The sequence below is a fragment of the Coturnix japonica genome, chromosome 5 (genome assembly GCF_054131305.1).
Source record: "Coturnix japonica strain WE chromosome 5, WE-NBRP24, whole genome shotgun sequence".
Lineage (NCBI taxonomy): Eukaryota > Metazoa > Chordata > Aves > Galliformes > Phasianidae > Coturnix > Coturnix japonica.
The window spans coordinates 16,013,282-16,032,708 of NC_140667.1; the positions used below are offsets into that span (position 1 = coordinate 16,013,282).

At 40.8% G+C, this 19,427-nt stretch overlaps 1 protein-coding gene across 1 annotated transcript; it reads left to right on the forward strand.

The window, feature by feature from the left end:
- The first annotated feature begins 10,656 nt into the window (after positions 1 to 10,656).
- TMEM41B (transmembrane protein 41B) lies at positions 10,657 to 19,427 on the forward strand. Its single transcript, XM_015864073.3, has 7 exons — positions 10,657 to 10,829; positions 11,024 to 11,141; positions 12,102 to 12,230; positions 13,878 to 13,971; positions 14,786 to 14,890; positions 15,667 to 15,805; positions 16,572 to 19,427. The coding sequence occupies exons 1-7, from the start codon at positions 10,775 to 10,777 to the stop codon at positions 16,739 to 16,741; spliced, it is 810 nt and encodes a 269-aa protein (XP_015719559.2). The 5' UTR covers positions 10,657 to 10,774; the 3' UTR covers positions 16,742 to 19,427.

Consider the following 19,427-nt stretch of genomic DNA (forward strand, 5'->3'; position numbering starts at 1 on the left):
ATCTCAGGGCTCTTTGTACCAAAGGAACAAGGCAATAATGCCTCTAACCAGAGAGAGCACAGGCGCTAAGCTGATCAGCAACTTCTGAAACAGAATGCAGCTTCCTTAACATGAAAAACAAGAAACTGAGAGGACAAAGGGCTCACGATGTGCTGCTTGTATAAAATGCTCTTCATCAAACATGGATGCAAAGCACCACAAAGGAAAGAAGCACGGGGATGTAGCTGCAGAGTTAGCAACAGCCCCAGAGATGCTGCGGTTACAGAAGGAATGGTCCAGAGTCTGAGTGTTCTGAAACCAAAGATAGTACATGACAGGGAACGTTTGCCTTTGCAGGAATGTTAGCATCTGCATCTCCGCCGGCCCAGAAGTAACAGGAATAACTAATCTCACAGCAGGATGAAATGCAAAAGTGGTGCACAGAGGTGAATAAAGAAGGAGCTCAGTCAGGGTGTTTGATGCAGACTGGCCGCTGCTCTCCAGCACCGCTTTGGAGTTTGAGAGGTTTTTTTTCCCCAGATTTGGGATGACAGCTCCAAGAAGAAACAGGTTAAAAAGGTATTTTTCACCAATGCGAACAATTTGTTAATGCTGTTTGCTGCGTGTAACACTGTGAAAGAGTGAGATGAAATAGGAAGGATCAAAGGAAGCACAGATACCAGCAGTGTGAGCAGAGCAACAGAGCAGATGACAACTGGCATCAAAGCGTGAGGAACTGGTTTGTCGTGGCATCCTGACACTGACAGCATCTCTTAAAAGGCAGATGCGGTGCTGTGCAGGCCTGGCACCTTGGACACAATTCAGTTACAGTTACTCCTGAAGATAAACATATCTTCATACACTGTTGCAGGTTTAGCAGTTCAGTATTTTCTCCAGAAAGTTGGAACCCTAACAAAGAAAATACTTGCTAGTTCTAATGAAGTATTGTTCTGCCTTGGAACTGACTGCAGAGCCCTGATAGGCCTGTATGCCCTTCTAGGGTACAATTCAGTTTACAATAAATGGAAAGCCAGAAGCCAAACGTTTGAGCCTCATCAAGTTTGGGTGCTTCACCACATCTGTCCTGGAGATGCTTCTCAAAAAAACAATAGGGAGAAGGAAACTGTGCACAGAGATACTGTGCCAATATGCACACTTTACAAATAACTATTTCAATCATAAAAAGCTCAATCGGGATTCAGATATGAGCTTATTAACTAATGATAATGGACTTTAATCAACAAGGTTGATTAAATGATTAAAGAATTAATAGTTTGGTTGGGAATACCTACAGAATGGAGAGCCTTTTTTTGATAAAAAATAGCATAGTAGGCTATAACCCTGAGCACACATTGCATTCAGTGGATTGAGAACCCATAAATAAAGGAAAGATTTGGTGGGTACTGTAGGGGAGGTTCCTTCCAAAGACCCTGCTCTGAGGTCAGCTCCAGCTGGGAGAGCAGGACACCACAGCATGCCCAATATGTTGCGCCGCTCCCTTCAGTCTCCTTTAATCAGCTGGGTGTTGGCTTCATCCCCAAGGCAAACTTGCTTAAGTTTTGTTCAGAGCAGATATAAATAAGCCACTAAGCTCCTTTACATAGGCACAAGACCAGTAGTTGGTCCACACCACACACCCCCCAAAAATAACAATCTGCCCCCACTCCCTGCAGCAAGGTAAAGCTTGAGCAGATGCTAAACCACATATTTAAATAAGTTTCCCAAGGGACAGAGGCTGAAAACAAGGTTTGGTCATTAGTTGCTTCCTCTGAGTTCAGAAAAAAATGGACTTCTAGCAGTTGCATTTATGTTATGTTTTTCAAGAAACTTTTGTTCAAGGTACAGGACTCCATCATCAATTCTTAACTTCAACAGCAAGGTGGGAGAGTGACAGTCCCTCTCAAGAAGAAAAAGCTGGGCTGTGAGCAGCTCCTAGCCCCTGGGCAAAGGAAGATGCAACAGGAGCAAATATCTAACAGACAAAAACAGCGTCACTGGAACACATTCCCAGTGGCAGCAATCAGTCCCCTCTCCCTCAGTGCATTCTGACTGAGGCTGGATGTCATTCTGGAAGGTTTGCTTTAGTAATAACACAGACTGTCCTTCAGCAAGCCAACAAGATAATGGCTTTAATAAAATATATATGTGTGTGTGTGTGAATAAACGTGAATTGCCAGTACTACACAGGATGTTGGACTAGATGAAGTGATCATAAACTGTATGAACTGTTTGTTTTGTGTGGGGTTTATTTTGTGTGTGTGTTTGCTTTCTAGGTGTATCTGTACCCAAAAGCTCAGGTTCCACTGTGTGTCAGTCTAACTAACCTGCTTCAGGCTCTGTGCAACAGGCAGTGGAGCAAGAGTGTCTGCAGAGACAGCACTTTATCTCCTCCTACCTCATGCGCTTTTTATTCAGCTTGTGTACTTGTATTTATCCATGTGTCTCTAGTTTAGATTCCTGTCACTGCCATGCAGAGACCCCTCCAGCTCTGTAACACTAACCCCCAACCTAACGCTATTAAAAATATACTTCCCTTCATGCAAGAAAAACAAAACTGCAAGAGGTGGTTTGAAATGTCTCAGTGGTACATACACAGAAAATGAAACATATAGCAAATTCTGCAAGAAAATGAGTGTTTCTTCCCTTGCTGTCCTGTCCATAAAGCAAGACCCCAAGCTCATCTCTTTTACAGTTATACCTTAAATGTTGACCTGTGCGTTAAACATAATGCAGACATCAAATTTGGAGTGAGTATATAGAAAATGCAAGGCATGTGCACCCATGATTTATTAGCATTCAGATGGAAACTAATTTTTAAAACAAGATCTTACTATTGCAGTTTTTACAACTAAGACAAAGCAATAAGCTTCATTTGGTCAGAAATAAGCCTGATTTTGGAACTTTCTAAGAATAAAAATGTGAATACATGCTATGACTTCTGTGCTACTAGTAATATATGTTCAGCTGGGGTTGATGTGACCTGTAAGTACATCCAAGTGCAACATTTCTTCCTGTTTCATAAAGAGTTCAAGTTAGTCCTGTTTAGAACAACTCTAATCTTTATAAGCATGTCCTATTTCCATTGAAACCGTTGGAATAACGAGTAAAGTAGAAGAGGACCAGGTTTTTCTCATATTAAAAATCCACCCAGAATAAATTCCCAATACTTTCAGTTTGTAAAGAACAATATACATACATAAGAATTTTAGTAGCCTGTTACCATAATATGCAGTTTATTAACTCACTCCAGCCTGTATAACTGTAGACAGTTCACCAGATGTCACCAGAAGCACTGATATTCTCTCTACTCCTTCCTTCATTTGATAGATGTTTTTTTTCCCTTTTGGAGAAGAAAAGCGAAAGGACATTCCAGTTACGAGATTACTGCACAGCACAGGGGAAGTGGGTAGATAGAAACTTTACATGCAATGTCAAACCTGTTCTGTCCCTTCTCGGAACATACAGCTGAAATAATCACAGCTGCATTAAAAACACAGGCCCCATGCAGGGCAGGTGAAAAAATGGAGCTACATGAACAATTGTGCGTCTCTGTGGCTGCAAATAAAGGAAACTGTTACTTGGTGAGTCCTCTGTCTGTGTGAGCAGAAGCATAAAAAAGTCATCAAAGAAACACCCAGAGACAGGCAGTTATTTTTTGTGAGTCTTTGCAATCCAGTTTTCACAGCCGACTGGGATGTGTATGTTTTCTGCTGGGCTATCAAATTTTAAATGCTAATATTTTCTTACTTACCAGCAGAGCTAATAACGCTGAGGCATTGTAAACATAGGATATATTCTGACCTGTGTGTGAATTACTGAGAAAATACTGGTGCTAAAAGAAGAGATGAAGTTGTTATTATTCAACTTTGTTCTCTACTTAAGGGCTCATGTATGTTTTTATTGATGACTGGCACCACCGCTACACCAATAACCACGTACTTGGAATAGTAAGTGGGTAAGCTGGGCTAATTCATGCTGCAGTTGGGTATCTGACTGTGGCATATGAACACAAAGGACTTTATCTTAGCTTCTGCATGGGCTGCAGCCAGGATGCATTATCTGAGGTTAGCTGAGTTAGTACAGAGCTGGCCCAGAAACACATACTCATGTGGCCACCAGGCTCTTGGTAGCCAACAGCTAAAGTAAAATTAGGTTGGTTATCTGGCCTGTGGGCCAAACACACTGCAGGATTCCTGCATGCTAGTTTCAGTACTTATGACAGCAAAGTAGGGAACATAATTAGAAATGTAAGAACTGCATTGCTAATGCTTTTGTCTTCAGCTGCACAATTCTCCACAATTATTCCAGGTGTTTTATGAAGCAAAAAAAGTAAAAAGGAACTAGTGTGGTATGTAGTAGAAGAAGGTACATGAATTTCTGTATCACAGGCACATGTAGATCTGGTTCTATACAATCAGCCAAGCCATCAAACAGGACACATGTCTAGGACTAGGCGCACGATGGTCAAGATTAAAATGAAGAGGTTTCCATCAGAGAACTGCCTTAGGTGAGCATTATCCATACTTATCATCCTGTTTCCATTTCAACTCTAATCCTGATTAAAAACAGGCTCTGTGATACTCATTTATTATGATAGCAAGTGCTATCAGTCATATTATAGATGTTTTTTTCCCTAGGAAAATATGTATGGCAGTTTGTTTCTCAGGTTTTGTAAACGTTTCAATTAAACACATTCTGACCTCTTTGATGTCACCCTGAGTTTTAACTCTTTTCTGTTGCAGAACACTGGTTTAAATACATTTTCTTCCAAACTAACCGTGTGGTTTACAGCAGCAGTGAATTAGTTTTTCTTCCTTTCCCATCAGAACTGCAGTCCCAGTCATTTCATGCTCTCCCTCAGAGCAGCAAATGGCTTTGGTCACCCTGCCCTCTATGATTTGGGGATACACTGGTGTTGAGGATAGATTCAATAACAGCTTTAAAAACAGCAGAACTTCAAACTGATGGTTTCACGGGAGTTGGAAGAAGAATGATTAAACTAGTGATTTCAGCAGTCATAGCACCCACTGAAGGGGTGGATCCTGGCTCCATCCTTTCCAGTCACTCATGTGCATTGCTTGCAGCTCAGCTCCCCTGGGTTGGCCCTGCCTTCTCACCAAGTACTCAGTCACAGCTTCAGGCCATAACACGGCACTTCCACTACACCTATTTATTCAAGTAAGCAAGAAACACATTCCTAGAGCATAAAATGCTACATTTTAAGCCTGAATTTAAAAGATGCTGAGGTCAGAAGTCAGATTTCACCTTTGCCAGGTATGGCTACCATGATCCGGATCACATTGCTTAAGGTCATTCTGCTATTTTTGTACCTAGTGAGAAGACATGCATATTCCTCCTTGTAGAGCGTGTTAATTTTATACTTTACTGGTCCTCTGTTCAAAATTAAATGCTTGTAAGTTGCACTGCTGCTTCGCGTCTCTTTTTCCATGCTGAATGCATATACCACTTAACACCATGTGGTCACTAAAACTCCACTCGAGCACATGGAAGATGATTGCTGGTAATTAAACCATTTGATTTTGCAATACTATTAGGCAATTGGCTGCTGACATACCCTTTCTGCCAGTTGTCCAGTTCAGGTAGCGAGGTTGTGCAAAAACCACATTCCAAGGCAGCTAAGAGTGATTACTCATGTCTTAATGAGTTTGAGGAGGTGGGTTCCACATAGGCCTGCGTGAGGCTGCAAAAAAAACCAACAAAAAAACAAAAAAAACCTCCAAAAACCAGATAGAATTCTAAGAGACATTTAAATGAGCCTGCGATCACATTAAAAGTATCGTTTTTATCAGCATGGAGTAACTCAGATTTGAGAACTTTTGTCTTGCAGGCATGTATGTCCAACTACCTTCCTTACTGATATAAATTAGAAGGATTCCTTGAAGGAATATATTGCTCAATAGAAGGAAATACTTGATTGTTCAGCTATGCTAGCATGAACTTAGCTGCAGATGATATACATGTACATGTAGACGAGACTAAGAGTTGGGGTGAGGTAGTTGACAGTGTGCGATGGAACTGTGTGGCTCTAAATAGAGTTATTTCTGCCAGGAGAACACTTGAGATTCCCTTTACTGAGCTGGCATCTCCCTCTGTTCCTGGTTATTTTTAATAAGAGCTTTGTGTTTTTAAAGAGAAAGTGTTTTCCAAGTCTGAAATACAACGTCTCTTGAGACCTCTGAAGTTTGGGGCTGCATTTGAGGAGCCTGATGGGACTTCAATTAGGCTTGGCTGGGATGATGCCATTTCATTCTTCTCTTTGCAGCAAGACAAAGTAACCTTTAACTTCTGTCATCCTGCATCCAACTATAGGATGTGAGATAAATAACTAGAAAAGCTTTCCCTGTTCCATACACACCACTGGAGGATGCGATGGAAAAAGTATGTTGCAGGCTATTTAAGATGTTCTACCAACTACCAAAGAGGAGCAAGAACTTCATCAGATCTGAGAATCTGGCCTTTATTTTTACCTTTTGGGATAGAAACGTCTTAACTATTTATTTTACTGTGTTTCTAATTAATTAAGGAGCGATAAATTGAAACTGTCTGACTTAAAATGTGCATCTTAACAAACATGTCATCCTATAAACAGACAACCAGGAGAGAAACCAGTCTGATTGGCTGTGATTGCTGAGATCAGCCTCAATTCATTTTAAGCCTTACAAGTTTTCCTCTCACTGTTTAATTCACTCAACATCCAGTGATAGGTCAAGGGGCAATGGGTGCAAGCTGGAATGTAGGTGGTTCCACATGAATACAAGAAAAACTCCTTCACAGTAAGGGTGACAGAACACTGGAACAGGCTGCCCAGATAGGTTATGGGGTCTCCTTCTCCTGAGACATTCAAAATCCACCTGGACACATTCCTGTGTGACCTGGTGTAGGTGCTCCTGCTCTAGGAGGGGGACTGGACTAGATGATCATTCGAGGTCCCTTCCAATCTCTGTGATTCTGGGGTTTACTTTTTTAAAACTTTGGTCCTTGAGCACAGACTTGTTTAAAATAAAAGCTTTCATAAAAGCTCTGGCTCCAAGATATTTCTAATTCTTCATTCACGCAACCAGGATTACCCAGCTACAAATACTCACTGATTTCTGTTTACCTCACCTGGTGATGCTTTTTTTCTCATTCACATTTATCAGCACACCGCATCCTAACTCATCTTCCATACAGATGCTTATTCATGAAGTTACAGCCTCAATTTTATGTTTATTTTTTAACCATAACTATCAGTATGAACTCGTCAAAATACAACCACCCCGTTCCATGCAAAGGGCATAGATTTATTAAACTTAAAGTATATTTTGGATAGAGTCGCTAGCACATACATTTTTAGAGGTTTAACTTTGGCCAGATATTCTGTACTTACACAGTACTCCAAGCATTTTTAATTGCACTTCAGCAAAACTATACTTAGAAGAACTGAGGAGAAGGGGACACTCAAACATTTCTAACCCTTTTAATGTTATATGAAAACATTGCATCCACAGAGTTAAATTAATTTATATATGCTTTAATTTAATTAAAGCCAACTTCTTGAGACAATGTTCATAGTATCTTCAAACGGATTAGTGACAAGTTGTTTAGAAAATAACAACACGATGGCCATACGATCAGTTTAACTGCTACCTCAGTGTAGCTGTATCTGTGATTTTGTTGTCTTAATTTCCTTCCCAAGTGATATAAATTAAGTTGTGGAAAGATCTTCCTCTAAGACGGTAAGAGCTTCTGTATAGCTTGGGGAATTACGGTGTGTAATTCTATTGGTTAACATGTTCCAGTTACAGGTTTGTACATCTGTTTTTTCTTAAGGCAAGCAGATGTAGAAGAGAAAAATGCAGCTGCTGCAAAATATGAAGTTCTTTGTTGGTGTAAATTGTATCTGCTGGTATAAATTGGTTCAAAACTTTGGAAAATGCAATCATATTCTAGCAGGAGTCAGGGCATTGCATGTATGTAGTGCTGTACTTCTGTACCTACGTCAGAACGACCAAGTTAGGTGCCTCTTCCCACATCTGTGGTCCAAGAGCAGGTCTTCCAGCTGTCCTCGTGCACAGGATCAAGCAATGTACTTTCTCTTTCATTGTGATTCTTGTTGGATTTTCACTTTCTCTCCTCGCTTCCAAACCAGTTGCGTGTTTGGGAAACCAGTTACCTCAGCATCCAGCATCCATCACCCATGCTGAGACTGCTCAGCACTGTCACTGAGCCATACTAGATCTAAAGCCCTCCTGAGACGATAAACTGACTGCTCACATAATTCTGGCTTTGTCTTAGGGATGGTCTCAGGCAGTGACATGAGCTCTGGTGTCTCTTTCTGCCCTTCAGGTTGTTTTAGCTTCCTTTTGCAAGCTTCTGCCTCTCTGAGATGCCAGCAAAGTAGCTTCCTGTTCAGTTCAAAGCAAAATAAGCTGCGTTATGTTGAACTTTGAACTGTTACCTTTCAGCTTCAAGCTCTCAGGAGTAGGGTCACACTCAGACTCTCTTCCCTCTTGCTGACAATAGGCATGACTCAGTCTGCAAAGCATCTGCAGTGTTGGTGACTCAGCCATGTGACACGTGCTCCATCAGTCTACCTAGGCGTACATCAAAAAAGGCAGCAAATACAAGTTTTTTCTACTGTGGGAAGACAGCTCTTTCAACCTGATAAAAATAAAATGTTCCAACCAACCACTCATAGAAGGAAGTGAGTATATAGCTGAACACTTAGGTACCGCTCCAGTAACTGTCAGCATATTTTGTTTCTTTCAAAAAAGAAAAAGAAAAAAAAAGCCTTTTTTTTTCTCTTTTGGTTCTCACCCAGTTTGAAAGAGGGCTTATATTTCAACATTAAGGTATGTTTTTCAAAATCTGAGTCATGTAAATCTTGTGGATAACTGCCTTGTTCTGTCTGTAGCCTCTAAGAATGCTTGATCCCTCTGCCTAAGCCACTGAGCGCACCCAACTGGATGTCAGAGCACTTTTATCTTTCTCTGCAGATCAAAGTACTGTGCAGCACATGGTCCTAATCAGAAAGGACTCAGAAAGAAGATCCAAAGACAAAGGATATTTTATGCTCTTTATGACGTTATATATCATGTTTAGGTGATATTTTATACCTGAAGATAGTAACTCTATTTTCAGCCCACAGCTATCATTCCCAGTACCCCTGTGGAGTGAAGCTGTTTCCAGCACTGCTGATCCCAAAGTTTTCTTGAATGCTCACTGACTGCAAGTTAGCAAAACCCTTTCTCCTCTGAATCATTGAGTAACGTGGCTTATGATGGTATTTTTCAGTCTTTGCTTTATTTCAGGTAAGCGAATCCAATTTACTGAGTTATTTCATTTGCAGACAGATCCCAAACATCCTAAGAAACATCCACCAGAAGGATCCATTTTCTTCTGAGCAGACAGAGAGGTTCTGCTGGTGTTTGTAAGTTATGGATGACTTCAGAGGTGTCTATTTAAATTGTCAGAAGTTCTTAAACACCTCGGACAGTTTAAAGGTTCAGTAAAAGAGCCAATGCTTTCACAACAACAGTATCCCCCAAGGGGAACCAACAAGAGCATGAAACAGTCTGAGAGTCTTTGGATAATGTAACAAATATCACTAATGCAGTCATATTTCAACTTCAAGGTGATCAAGTTAATTAATCCTCAGATTTCACACTGGCAGCAATTCAGAAAGTTGGAGCTCTGAGATTCAGAGTCGATTAGAGTTTTCTTCTCTGTTTTTAATGAATATACACTGACACTGTGAGCCCCCTGCGGAGTCTGTGTCCTGGAAACAACCTGCAGGCCATGAAATTGTATTAGATAGAAGTGAAATTGTGGTGTGAATTTGTATTCCTGTAATTATTTGTATCTTATAGGGCTGTCTGGAGCAGTGGGAACTATAGGAGCAAGAGTCGGATGTTAGCCTAACTGGTGCTGTTATGCTACCTGCCTTCAGGTAACACAGAGGCTATGGAATTCAAACCAGATTAATTAGAAGTCAGATAAGCACTGAGGCAGGATCTGTCCATTTCCTTGCCTCTGAGAGTTTTCTGAACTAGCACCCCACGCTGTGGCTCATGCCCCATGGTTTAAATCACTGCGCCAACATTAAACAGGAGTTAGCTCACAGTGGATGGTTCGGCTGAGTCGTGGCTCTGGCAGGGGCTGTAGCTGTGTAATGGCACATGGATTCTTAAATGAATCATCAGCTTCCTGGAGACGGCTACATTCGTGTTTTCTGTGCGTTGTGACGATAAAAGCGAGCTCTTTGTGTGCTTAAACAGACATGTGTCCTGAACTGCATCTTCTTTGCTGCTCTATAAAGAACTGCAGTCTCTGAAATCATTAAAATCCACTGCTTTGGGATTACTGACGGGCTGTTTCCCGTACCACCCAGCGCAACAGAGGTGACGTGTTGGCAGCAGAGCAGTCAGACAGAAGGCTGCACTCCTCGAACAGCCGGAGAGCTTCATTTCTGAGAGGAGACCCCAGAAAAGGGGCTCCAGGTGGAAAAAAACCCACGAAACCAAATAAAAATCAACATGACCTTTCCCTATAGCGCACAGTGCACGTTACCGCATATTCGGCCGGCATTACCGTATGTCCCGCTGTGCACAGCCGCACCGCACGGCGCAGAATCGCGCAGCGCCACGCTCCACGCTGCCCGGCTGGAGCATGCTCCGTGCGGCGGCGAGGCGGGACCGCGACCCGGTGGGGTGAGGAGGAGCGGCCCGGTCCCGCCTGCTTCCTCCCGCTCCCTGCTCGGCGGCGGGGCCTGCGCCGGGCACGGCAGCACGGGGACATGGCGCAGCGGCGGACGGCAGCGGACAGCGCCCGGCAACAGCGGCTCCTGGAAGGTCAGTGCGGGCGGGAGTGCGGCGCCTCGGCCTTGGTGCGAGGGGTGGCTGCGCTGAGCTCCGGGCACGGCTCTGCGTCCTACGTGTTTCATCATCCTGCACGGCGTTGTGAAACGTGCCCGCCTGGTGCTTCCTCAAAGCGTGGATCCTGAACTGAAATAACAGTTATTAACTTTGATTGTATCTCATTGCAGGAAAAGCTCAGGCTGAAGGTGGATCGGCTCGAACGTCTCTTCTTATTTTGGTGTCTGTCTTCACAGTAGCTGCTTTCTTTATGTTTCTGGTGTACAAAAATTTCCCACAACTCAGCGAGTAAGTATGTCATGGGAGGTAAACTTATTTGCTTCTCAGTCAGTATCAAATTATGAAGGAGCCCGTGTGCGGTTAAGTGGCGTTAAACTGTTGTAAGTTAATAACAGACATCTCTAGTTTTTGTAAAGGAAATCTGAGTGTGTCATTTAGAATGTCAGGATGCAGAATGTGCTATTGGGATACACAGAGATCGCAGAGAAGTTGTGCTTGACCCAGGGGTTTCTTTTGCATAGTTGAGTTTGCAAGCTTTAGGAAGTTACCACTTACCCCTTTAGCAGTGGCAGCTCTGCTCTGAACCTTCCCCAGCTGAGATAACAAACACACTTGGCTAGGGCTGTCAATAGTTTGTCGAGATAGAGGCCTGCTTGTCTTACAACTTTCTTCTTTTCTTTTAGTAGTTAATTTTCTGTGTGATTAACTTGCTCAACAAGTTCAGTTTCAACAGCCCAGTTGCTAAGTCTGATAAAGAGGAGGAGAGGACACTCAGCTGTGCTGCCCAGGGTTGCACCAGGTGAAGGTGTGACATAAGATTTCACTCTTAAAGCTTTGTTTGCTTGTGAAGTGATCCTCTGCTGCTGTTGCTGCGCTTCAGATATTGTGGCCTCAGCATTAAGGCAGTTACAGTTGGCTCCAATGCTGGCTGCTCTTCAGTTGTCAAAAGTCAGGTTGGAGTGATGATTTATTTTTAATCGGTACTTGGTAAGGGAAATAAAATGCTAGAAATAAAGCGAGGTATTGTAACCAATAGAAAATATGGCTGACATATTTGAAACGGAGGATTTCTCTAATTCAGAAAAAGCATAAATGTTAGATATGTTCGTGTAAGAACCTTACCACAAAAGTAGTGATGCGTTTTGTTTGTGGAGGTTGTAGTTCAGTCATCTTATCTATATACTCAACAAGTATTTTCATTGTGCTGTTTAGATACATCTCATACCACGCTGCTTTCTTTTCTTCCAGAGAAGAAGGAAAATGTATAAAGATTCCACGAGATATGGATGATGCAAAGGCCTTGGGAAAAGTCCTGTCCAAATACAAGGACACCTTTTATGTTCAAGTATTGGTGGCTTATTTTGCCACGTATGTTTTGTATCCTTTCTCTGACATGAAAATACTGGATTTTTTTCTCTCTGAACGAGAAATGAAAAATCCAGATGTGACTATAAACTTCCTGATCTAGAGAGGAGGGTGATGTGTGAAGGTACGTTAACAGGGCAAGCCCCAGAACCTTTGAACTTACGAAAACAAACAAACTGAACCCTACATCTATATGTTTCCGTATGCTTATTGGATTGTGAGGAGTAATTAGTAAGAACAACATGAACTATTTACTTCGTGTAAATACGTATGTAATTTGATTAGGATTTGCTTTCAGCTTCATCTGTGCTATATCTGTTGCGGACAATATTTTAATTGCATGAGTCTTGGTGTTAATTCAGCGCTATGCTGTCTTTAAATACAAACTACGCTGCCAGGCAGAAATGCCTGAATTTGTCTTCCTTTGACATCCAAAAGTGTTGCCTAAGGGTTGCTTGCAGAAGTTCTTAAATCATCAATACCGGGTGCTGTAGGCTTGCCCAATGAGGTTGTGGATGCCCCGTCCTTGGAGGTGTTCAAGACCAGGTTGGACAGGGCCCTGGGCAACCTGATCTAGTAAATGTGTATGTTTGGTGGCCCTGCTAGGCAGGGGGGTTGGAACAACATGATCCTTGAGGTCCCTTCCAACCCGGGTAATTCTGTGATTCTGTGATCTCTCAGGGAAAGAATTGCCATTTTAACGTTGCCTTTTATCTCGGCAGTGACCGTTTAAAGCAAACAGAACTCTGACAAAAAAGACAAAAATGAATCTCTTCATTTTAGAGAGCTGGATTTCTGAAGTACTTCCTGCCTAGTGAGACACAAAGGCTGTCTGTTGTGTTAACTTCTTTCCCTGAGTGCTGAATGTATTAATCATTAAACACACTCTTAACTGGAACACTTAACTAAAGGTTAATAACTTTGAGAAGCTCTATAGGTGATCTGTTGCAATAGAGTTTCTGTAAGTGAGAAAAATCAACTTTGGATGTGCCAGTACTAATTATCCTCTAGCCTGTTCCTTTTAAGTTTGATTCTCAGATAATCTATTATGTTTGAGGAAAGCCAAAATGTTGGTTAGTAAATGAAGTAGAACAGGTTTGGCCTTTTATTGCACTATAGTATGAGCTGATGTGGCAGCATTAGCTATCAGCTATGTTAGCAGCAGATTTAGTTGATAAGCTTGCTACAGTGATCTCAGAACCTTGACACTTAAAAAAACCCTGTGTTGTTTGTAATGGACTCGATATCAAGGAATGCTCTTAGACTTGTCAGTATTTCAGTCAGTTCCTTGAGGTTGCTTGAGGTCTCTGTGACCTCTTCAGGGTGGCTGGGATCTCCTTATCATTAGTCAACAATATAAAATCACAACTGCATTTCCTGTAATCTTACAGTAAAGCTCCAGTGTTGAAGGTGACACAGAGATGAAGAGAAGAAGTGTACTATTCATTTATTGACTTACTTTTGTACCTGTCAATGATGTATGTATTCCTTGTTTCCCTGTGCATGGGCTGTTTGTGCTACTCTGCAGAAATATTTTGATATAAGGATCTTTTGTGCCCATACGTATTTATAGTTATGCTTTTTTGGAGTGTGGTGTATATATACTGACTTGTTATGAAATTAACAGTGAACAGATTTCCTTAACTAAGATGCATGTAGCTTGCAAACATTTGCTATCCCTGGGTCTATATTTCTCAGTATCCTGTCAGGGTTTCTTTATCCCTTTCCACTGGCCTTATTTCTGGTTTGTCTGGTAAGTGTGGAACACAGTCTGTAAGGGTGTATATTTTTATCCTTTTTTTTTCCTATCAGCTTTCTGTTTCAAACAATCTCTGGCTGAATGAAACTGGTAGACTTGAGTCTCCAGGAAATAAATGAGTTCTCGTTAAGCTTTGTTAGGAAGTATGTTCCCCATAAAACTCACTGCAGCACTGGATGATGATCCAAACAGCTGTTTGTCCAAGTTTTATTAATAATGGAGACAGCTGAGTGTAAACGAGCTGGAGAGCTGCCTTTACTTCAGATGTTTAGCATTCACCAGAACATGCCTGTCATTTTAGAACATAAGTACTGTGTTTTTATTCGTGTGCTGCAAAACATACTTGCTCTTAAATCGGCTGAATTACCCTAGAAGTTTAACTTAGGAAATGCTACTGACAAGCTTGAGAAGGTGTCATTGTGAGCCTTAGAACTCAAGAACTGCGTAAATGAGTAGGTATGGGGAGAACTAAGGTGATTATATTAAGTTTAAATCTCTTTTAAATGATGTTATGCCCTTTTTTCTGCTGGGTTTTCATTGTTTGGACTCTTAAAAGTACAGAGACACTCAGTAGTAACTGATAAGTAATCAACATTGGCTGCTTTGTGTTGTTATTGATAAAAATGTCTTGGAATTAAAAGAACTGTCTTGTGTCAACAAAACTCTTACGGAACAGGCACACAGAGCTCTTCCTCATTAGTAGAGGACTGCAATGAAGCAGCCTGTATCCAGACAGTGTAGTTGTGGGGACACAGGACTAATATAAATCAGAGCTTTACTGCCAACTTGTTGTGTTTTCTTTTTTCAGTGCTCGGGCCTTGGAGCTTCGTTCTGCTACATGCTTTCATACTTAGTGGGACGGCCTGTTGTGTACAAATACTTAACGGAAAAAGCAGTAAAGTGGTCAGAACAGGTAAAGTTCCTGAATAGGCTGAGCCTTCTGACAGACTACGTGTAGTAGAGTAGGATGGAAGTTAAGAGGATATTTTGCTCATACACCTGCAAGGAAAGGATTCTGATCCCTTTCTGACAGCATGCCCTTCCATCCTGGGTAGTGTGCTAAAGCCAGTCTGCGAGCAGAGGAGACTTTGATGTAGTCCTGGTATAAGAAGCTGGGATAGACTTGAGGATGATGTAATGGACTGCAAGTAAGATATAAGGAGCAACTATTATGGTTGCTCCTGGGTGATGTTAATCCTAGGCATTACACAAAAGGTGCAGACAGCCTTTTAAGACTTCTGGCAGCAGCTATCTGATGAACTTCATACTCATGGCCAGGGTAAGCTTTCTGGTGAGGAATACAGCTGTTTTTCAGGTTTGACTACAATTTAGGACAGGATGTAATGAGGAAGAAACTCTGTTGCTAGTTCTGCAGAGGCTTAAGGAGCAGGATGACAAGATGGAAGTGTTTGTTGGACTGTAGTTAGGGAAAGGTTGCTGAGCTGATGTTAGAATTAGGCCTGCTGCTGTGCTGAATTACCTGGGAGCTGATTCAGGCACACTGTCACCATGCTTTACCATGGGCTGGTATTTGCAGACAAACCATGGTACTCTGTGATAGTGATTCACCAGCGACTGACTCATCTTTTAACTGATTTGTACAAAAGTTGCACAGAACATCTTAACAGTTCATTAATAGTAAAATCATTATTTTTGATGCACAGAATTAACTGATTCTTTCTTTCCCAGGTTGAGCGTCACAGAGAACACCTCATTAACTACATAATATTTTTGAGGATAACACCGTTTCTCCCCAATTGGTTTATCAATATAACATCTCCTGTAATAAACGTGCCATTAAAAGTATTTTTCATTGGCACTTTTCTAGGTAAGAATTCTGAGTAGTGAACTACAGTTTGGGGCACCCATAAGGAACGGGTATTTGCTTTTCTTTATGCGTTGTTCAGTGGAGATCGCCACCTACTGGACGACTGAAAGATGACACGAGGATATTGTGTTCATAGTCGTTTGATGGGTGGAGCTTATGTCGTCAGAAGACTTTAGTCTTCAAGATTAATCCAGTGTAATAGATGAGGTACTACAAATGCAGGCTGATTACTTAAGGAAACATACATTGTATAAACACTTTTCTAGTAGTAATTTGTATAGTTCTACTTGAGTGTGGTCATGTGAAGATATATGTGACTTTAATCTGAAGGATTGTTCCTCTCCTTCCTATGCATTTTGTTTATCATGTGCCTTCCTAAGAGTGAATGTATAACAAACGTGGTGCTAAGCATGTAGTTTTGTCTTTTTAATTAGGTTAGAAAGCAACTTACCTTTTCTATGAGTGTAACTAAGACTGATAGGTAGAGATGTCTTGGAATCTGCACAGTCTAGCATAGTTATATAAATATATGTATTGTATTCAGTGCTTTAATTGGCATTAAGTTGTATTGAAAATAGCATAAACAGGTAGTGATACGGGATTTTCTTTGAGTTTTATATTGTATATACTGCTCTTTTAAAAAAAAAAAAAAGTCAGTGAAGTCTGAGGTTTTGATGTTAAAGGCTGGATGACTCATTTATGATTTTCTTTCCACAAAGCTACTTTTTCTTTCTTACTTATCCTACCTTCTACTTTTCCTTTCCAGGTGTGGCACCACCGTCTTTTGTAGCCATTAAGGCAGGAACAACACTATACCAACTTACGACAGCAGGGGAAGCTGTTTCCTGGAACTCTCTCTTTGTTCTCATGATTCTTGCCGTCCTCTCCATCCTACCAGCTCTCTTCCAGAAGAAACTGAAACAGAAGTTTGAATAATGATCAAACTGGACCCGAATTTCCCATATTTCATCTCAGGATCGGCACTTCTGATATTTGTATATTTGCTTTTCTATTGGCTCATAAGCGTTTTAAAGGGAAGTTCGTGATGGTAGGAATGTCTTTAAATGAACACGTGGCCTGGGAGAACTGTGTTCAGAAATGTACTGTGTTTTGCTTTGGGGAGTGAGGATGGTATGTGTGGCCCTCGGGATGAGGGAAGGGAAACCACATTTTGCTCTGATGATACGCAGAGCAGAAGTTGTAGATGTGAGCTACAGATTGCTTTGTAAAACCTGCAAGAAGAAAAAAGAAAATCCCTTCATGATTTGCTCGGATTTTGTAACATTCTCAACATTTCTGTAGCCTTGAATGTGATCTGATCTGAGCACACTTCTCATCAACAATAGTTTTTTTTCTTTCTGGAGTTCCAAAATGATAGATAGCGTAATATAATAACGGTGCTCACTCAAACTTATTTTTTCTGAATAGTCGTTTAGCTACAATAATACATTCACCCTGATCGTTTGCTTCCTTTAGTGCTGTATGGATTTAAATACTTGAACCTACGTCTGCTTTACTAACTGGATTAACAAAGGCAAAGTGTCAGATCGTTCTGTCTCATTCTAATTTTTCCTTTGGGAGGGAATGTAAGAGAGCAGGCTGGAATTCTTACTGTGCCCAGCTGATGTTGAAGTTCTAAACCAACTTTTTAATGTTCACCTTGGCAGTATTTCACTTGCATACATTTATCCTGCAAATTCAAGAAAATGATCGTATTTATATAAAACGTTAATTTCAAGTGAATTAAGAGTGTGTATGTTTAGTGTATTACTAACATTTCTCAAGCGTTATACAAAGAATATGAGATTTTCCATTGTAGCTCAATTGGCTGGGAGCATCAGGTACAGCTGGTGCACTTCTTGTAAAGTAGCTGGTTCCAAATGTTCTTCAAAGCATCAAGTAACGGAATTTGGTGAACGTGCATTAGATTAGAAGGATGATTCCATTCTCTGGCCAGTCAGTAACTGGCAATGGACAACCAGCTACAGTTCATCTTGAAAAATATGCACACATATATATATCACTAAATAAGGTATGTGATACCTCGCCTTGTATGGTTGTAACTGTTGTATTGTCAACGGAATCCTGTCAAATGAGGCCCTGATCAGCAAGGAACTTGGGTACGTGTTTAAGTTTATCCTACTGAAACCAGTGCTGCTCACCGGCTTTAAGTTTCTGCCCCTGAAGTACGTTGCTGAGACGTGAGTTGGCATGTTGGCATATGCTCCAGTTCAACGGTTCACTTGTCTGTGTCCTCACGTTAACTCATCGTACAATGGATCATTTGAGTTGTAAGAGAATAGTTCCGTAAATGGGATAATGTGAAAGGTGCTGGTACCTTTATAAAGAATTTTGTTCTTTTTGTAACATAATGTTGATTGACTCCATTTTATTGCAGTATTACATGTAAATATATAGTAAATACTGATGAACTATTTCTGTCTTTTATTTAAATCTGGGTTTTATATAGGTAAAAACTGATTGAACTTCTGTTCACAAATTCATTGTGAGCATATAGCTTCAGGAGCTGTACTTTTATTTAGAATTTCCTCTAAAAGTATACTGTGTTGTCATTTAAAACTTAACAATGTTTTGGTTTTTTTAATTGCTGTGATTCTAATCTCAGAGCTCATCTATCTAGAGGATTTGTTCCATAATAAATAGTAGCTGTTGTGAGCCAAGTGCCCACTGGATACTGAGTGTGAAATTGCTGTACATTTACAGCCTCTTCATCTGCATAGGTAACTTTTCATGCAGCTGAACTCAGTTCCATGTTGCCCAGTGGCTTTTCTGACATTGCCTCAGTTTTTGTCATTAACAGATGCTGTTGGAGAATTCCTTCAACACTATATGAAATTGTATTGATGGAACCTTGACACTAAAGAAGGAATGAACTTTGTTTTGTATGAATCATGCTATCGCTTGGCACTTTTATTGAGTTATGTTTCACTGTGTAGACGGGATCAGGCTGTGATACTGAAAAACCTGTTTCAGTTGTAGGCAAAGTTCCCAACACAGTGGCTAAAAGCCTTAAAACCTTGAAAAGGATGAAAATAAGGCTGTTTCCTTAGTGCTTTTTCCTTGCTTTCCTTCCTTCCTTTCCTTTTTATTTTTATTTTTTTATTATTAAAGCCTACTCCTTCCATGTTTATCTTCAACATCCAATGGCCTCAGGCACTTCCCTATCCTATGAGGACTACTGAAGTAGCTGTGAAAAGGGCAAAGAAGTGCTGTATTGTGGAGTGAGGTACCATGCTGGACTCTGTGGACCCCAGCCAGTAGTCTGAGAGATAGCCATAGCACCTACCAGATGTAAACTGGCCAATCAGGGAAGGTGGATTTGAGTTAGACTATGAAAATATTAGAGATGACCTGATTTTGACCTGTTTATCTTCTGGAATTCTCTTGTAAATGATATCTGCATGACATCCTTACTAAACGCCTCTTGCCATTTGATAATAAAGCTATGATATGAAATTTGAAATATTGTATTTTTTTGAGTATGATGAAATATGCTGAACTTTCATCTAGTCTAAATTTTTAATCTATTTAAAAAGGGTGCGTTCTTCTTTAAGTGGTATTTTTTAATGACTTTGAACATTAAACTGAGCTGATGATCATG

Bases quoted from the DNA above. Each gene is read 5' to 3' on its own strand.
- TMEM41B (XM_015864073.3), top strand. From the start codon at position 10,775: ATGGCGCAGCGGCGGACGGCAGCGGACAGCGCCCGGCAACAGCGGCTC. The intron at 11,142-12,101 runs GTAAGTATGTCA...CTTTTCTTCCAG, and splicing joins AATTTCCCACAACTCAGCGA to AGAAGAAGGAAAATGTATAA. The intron at 14,891-15,666 runs GTAAAGTTCCTG...TTTCTTTCCCAG, and splicing joins CAGTAAAGTGGTCAGAACAG to GTTGAGCGTCACAGAGAACA.